This window comes from Plectropomus leopardus, unplaced genomic scaffold (assembly GCF_008729295.1).
Source record: "Plectropomus leopardus isolate mb unplaced genomic scaffold, YSFRI_Pleo_2.0 unplaced_scaffold887, whole genome shotgun sequence".
In the NCBI taxonomy this organism is placed as follows: Eukaryota; Metazoa; Chordata; class Actinopteri; order Perciformes; family Serranidae; genus Plectropomus; species Plectropomus leopardus.
Window position 1 is genome coordinate 1 of NW_024697790.1, and position 4,462 is coordinate 4,462.

Consider the following 4,462-nt stretch of genomic DNA (forward strand, 5'->3'; position numbering starts at 1 on the left):
GCTGTCAGTGAACAAAAACTCTCTTTCAGGTTGGTTACACGGTGCGCTTTGAGGATGTCACCTCCTCCGAGACGAAGCTGAAGTTCATGACCGATGGCATGCTGCTGCGTGAGGCCATCGGAGACCCCCTGCTGCTGCGCTACACGGTGGTGGTGCTGGACGAAGCTCACGAGCGCACCGTGCACACTGACGTGCTGTTTGGCGTGGTTAAGACCGCTCAACGTAGGCGCAGAGAACTCAACAAGATCCCGCTGAAGGTACGGCGTCCAGCTCTTCAGTCCCGCCACTGCACGTGTTTCTTTACTGTTCATTTCTATGCAGACGATATTCACATTTATACGTCCAAACCCCAAACAATTCAAACTGCACTTCAGACAGATTTCAACATGTTACAAAGGAGGCTTAATTGATGATTTTTTTGGTTTTGTTTTTGGTAACAGGTCATCGTGATGTCAGCCACCATGGACGTGGATTTGTTCTCCGAGTACTTCAACAAGTCGCCCGTCCTGTACCTGGAGGGCAGACAGCATCCCATCCAGATCTACTACACCAAGCAGCCGCAGTCAGACTACCTGCAGGCTGCGCTCGTCTCCGTCTTCCAGATCCATCAGGTACTCTGCAGATACCTGCGAGTATTTAACAGTTTTACTGCATTAGTAAGTTCTTGTGATGTGGTGTTTTTATTTTAGCTGAATACTTAGGACCCTGACAAACGCAGTTTTTCTTATTTAAAGGGAAAATTTGCCACATTTTATGTGGATGTCCAGTTAGCTTTGATGGTAAATGTAGTCGACTGAAGCAATAAATACTGCAGTAATAAAGTACTGATATTATGAAGTTATAGAAAGTACTGTTATGATTAAGTTAAGCAAAGTAATAATACAATGAAGTTAAATAACCATCTGTTAAAAAGTTTAAGTACTGATATAAGAAAGTTGAATTACTGTTATAAGAAAGTTAAATAGAGCGTTTTCATGTATAATTTAGTTAAATAAAGTACTTTTATAATAAAGTTAAGTACTTATGTAATAAAGTTATATAAAGTACTGTTATAAAGTTAAGTAAAGCACTGATATAATAAAGTAAAATAAATTACTAAAGTAAGTAAAGTAAAGTATTAATGAAATAAAGGTATATAAATTACTGTTATAAAGTTAAATAAAGACCTGTTAGAATAAATTTAAATTAAGCATTGTATAATAAATTTAAATGAAGTGCTGTTATAATAAATGTAAATGCTAGTAAGTTATAGTAACTTCTAAGTATTGTTATAATTAGATAAATCAGAGTGGAACCAGTGGTGCTTTTATTCTGAAGGGTTGGCCTCGACTCAGCCTCAGTGAATCGCGGTGCGATACATCGATCGATACGTCATCATCAGCACTGACTGGACTTCCTCATTAAAGGTGTTTTATTTTCCCTTTTTTATTTCGTAAATGCAGCCTCTCTCACCGTCGGCGTTACGAAAGCCAAAGCTGCGAGTAAACGTGCTTCCTGTGTGCACGCTCTGTGCTGATTCTCCCTGACGCCGCATCACAACGCGCTCTTGTTGTTTGTACGCAGGAGGCGCCTCCGTCACATGATATCTTAGTGTTCATGACGGGTCAGGAGGAGATCGAGGCTCTGGCTCGGACGTGCAGGGACATCGCCAAGCATCTGCCCGACGGCTGCGGCCCCATGGTGGTCATCCCTCTGTACGCCTCGCTGCCCCCGGCGCAGCAGCTCAGGGTCTTCCAGCCGGCTCCCAAGGTAACGGCGGCAGAAACACACAGCAGAAACAGAGCGGTGCAGACAAAAGAGACACGTTTATAGCAAAAAAAACCGACCCTGTTCTCAGATCTGAAGTCTGCGCTCTGCTGTGTTCACTGACGTCAAAGTGCCACAAAACACAAAACTTTGTTTTCTGATTTTCTTTGTAAAGCCATATGTATTTAATATACACACACATATATATATATATATATATAGCACCTTTCATACAAGAAATGCAGCCCAGCGTGCTTTACAAGAAAGAAATTAAATTGTGCTTCACATAAAAGACAAAAAGACATATTAAAACCTGCATGTAAAAATAAAATAAAATCATAAAATAGAAAACATGGAATGCATCATAGAATGGGTAAAATTCTCTTGATAATGAGTAAAAGATGAAATAATGATAAAATTTAGTGCAAAAATAAGCTCAAAAATAGAGTATAAAATTAAGGAAAATACAACATCGTAAAGATGTACACAAGTGCAGAGCAGCCAGTTAGAGCCAGTTTTAGTTTAATTATTCTGTACTGATGTATTAAAAGTCACAGCAAAGAAATGTTGTCCATGATATTGTGTTGGAACTGTGATTATAGACTAATTAATCTGTATTAATCTTCCCATTTTTAGGGATGCAGGAAGGTCATCCTCTCGACAAACATCGCCGAGACGTCCGTCACGATCTCTGGGATCAAATTCGTCATCGACACGGGGATGGTGAAGGCCAAACGCTTCAATCCCGGTGAGAGGCTTCAGTCTGCTCTGCACACACGCTCTCACACCAGAATCAACGAGCTCTGCTGTTTTAAAGCTGCATCCTGTTTTCACGTTTTTGTGTTTAAGTTTCGAACAGGAACAGCAAATTTTTAAACTGGTTCAGTTTGAGAGAGAGAGCGCTGCAGCCGGCAGGCTGCAATGAAACCACCGACGGTTTATGTGCATGAAAAGTGCTTTTTTGTCACTGAAAGGCTCAGATTGACTGATTAAATACATAAATAAATAAATAAATACAGGCACAAATTGATACGAAAATAAAGAAATGTAGTTGTATAAAAATGTAGGAATATATTTAAAATATTTATGACCTGTTTAATTATAGACTTTTCTAAATGTATACATTTATCTGTTTATTTCCATATTTATTTAATTTCATATTTATCCATTTTTTATTTTGTTTATTTTTTAGCTATTTATTAATTAATTTCTAGATTCAGCATTTTCAGCCACTCAAATATTTTTTTCATGGATTTATTTGTGTATTATTTTGTTGATTTATAATACACTGATTTTATTTCTGCATTCACTTGCAGTTGCATTTATTTATTCATTCATTCATTCATTCATTTATTTATTCCTAAATGTATTTATGAATTTATGTCTGTATTTTTATTTATTTATTATGAATTTATTTTTTTCTGCATTTATTTATTTAGCAATTCTTTCACTAATTTATTATGCATTTATTCATCTATTATTTATTAAACCAATTATTTTCTTAGTTTTTCCTGTATTTATATATTTATTTATTGATTATTAAGTCATTTTTTGTCCTTAATAACTCTTATATAGAAGCAGTCCTTTAACTTTTGATACATTAAGTATATTTTGCTTTTGCACTTTACACACTTTGACAGTGTATTTTGTTTTTGCAGTCTGATCATAATGTTTGGTCTCTGTGTGTCTCAGACAGCGGGCTGGAGGTGCTGGCGGTGCAGCGGGTCTCCAAAGCTCAGGCGTGGCAGCGAGCGGGTCGGGCCGGCAGGGAGGACTCGGGCTCCTGCTACCGCCTCTACACGGAGCAGGAGTTTGACAACCTCGTCCCCATGACTGTCCCCGAGATCCAGAGGTACTGAACAGAAGCTAAAGCTCACTTTGTGCTGATCTGCAGAAATCTGAGTCTCACATCCTGAATTATTTAGGTCAGCGTGATTGAACGCTCCTCTGTGTGTGTGTGTGTGTTTGTGTTTGTGTGTGTGTGTGTGTGTGTGTGTGTGTGTGTGTGTGTGTGTGTGTGTGTGTGTGTGTGTGTGTGTGCGCGCGCGCTCTGCAGGTGTAACTTGGCCGGCGTGATGCTGCAGCTCATGGCTCTGGGGATTCCAGATGTGATGAATTTTGATTTCATGTCCAAACCGTCTCCAGGTAAAATGCTGCAGATCAAGAATCTCTGCATGATTGTCCAGGAGGGTCATTGAAAACCTGGAAAAGTCATGGTAGAAGTCAGTCTAGTAAAAATAACTGATTTAATTTAATAATTTCTGAAAAATCATGGCAATTTGCTTTATGTCAACAATTAAATGATAGTAATATAACAGCAGTAAATACATTGTCTGCAGCTGTGGACATAACGCAGCTTTAATGTGTATGACTTTGATTTTTTTAAAGAATTTTTTATTTTTATTTTTTTTCTTATAATTTATTTAAAAAAGAAACATGGCTTTGAAATTCATGTTTTTCTTTAAAAAGAAAAAAAAACTTTTTTTCTTTGTCTTTGTCTTTGTCTACAAAAAAAATGTTTTTTGTATTATTTAAATTGTTTGGTGTTTTTTATAGAAAACTTTTTCTCATAATGTATTTGTTAAAGAAAACCAGGTTTTTAAGGCATGTTTTCTTTTTTAAAAAATTGTAATTTTTTTCTTTTTCCTTCTTTTTGTTTTTTTTTTCTTTAAAATTATTTTGTGTTTTGTTGTTTTTTTAATGAAAATTTTAAAAA

General features: G+C 36.9%; 1 protein-coding gene across 1 annotated transcript; it reads left to right on the forward strand.

Annotated features, from left to right (window-relative positions):
* Window positions 1-34: 34 nt before the first annotated feature.
* Window positions 35-3,891, forward strand: LOC121940503 (ATP-dependent RNA helicase DHX33-like; the record flags this gene model as incomplete). Its single annotated transcript, XM_042483271.1, has 6 exons — window positions 35-257; window positions 441-611; window positions 1,564-1,749; window positions 2,383-2,494; window positions 3,439-3,598; window positions 3,803-3,891. Coding segments are annotated over exons 1-6 (889 nt in total), but the record flags the coding sequence as incomplete, so codon positions are not given.
* Window positions 3,892-4,462: the final 571 nt, after the last annotated feature.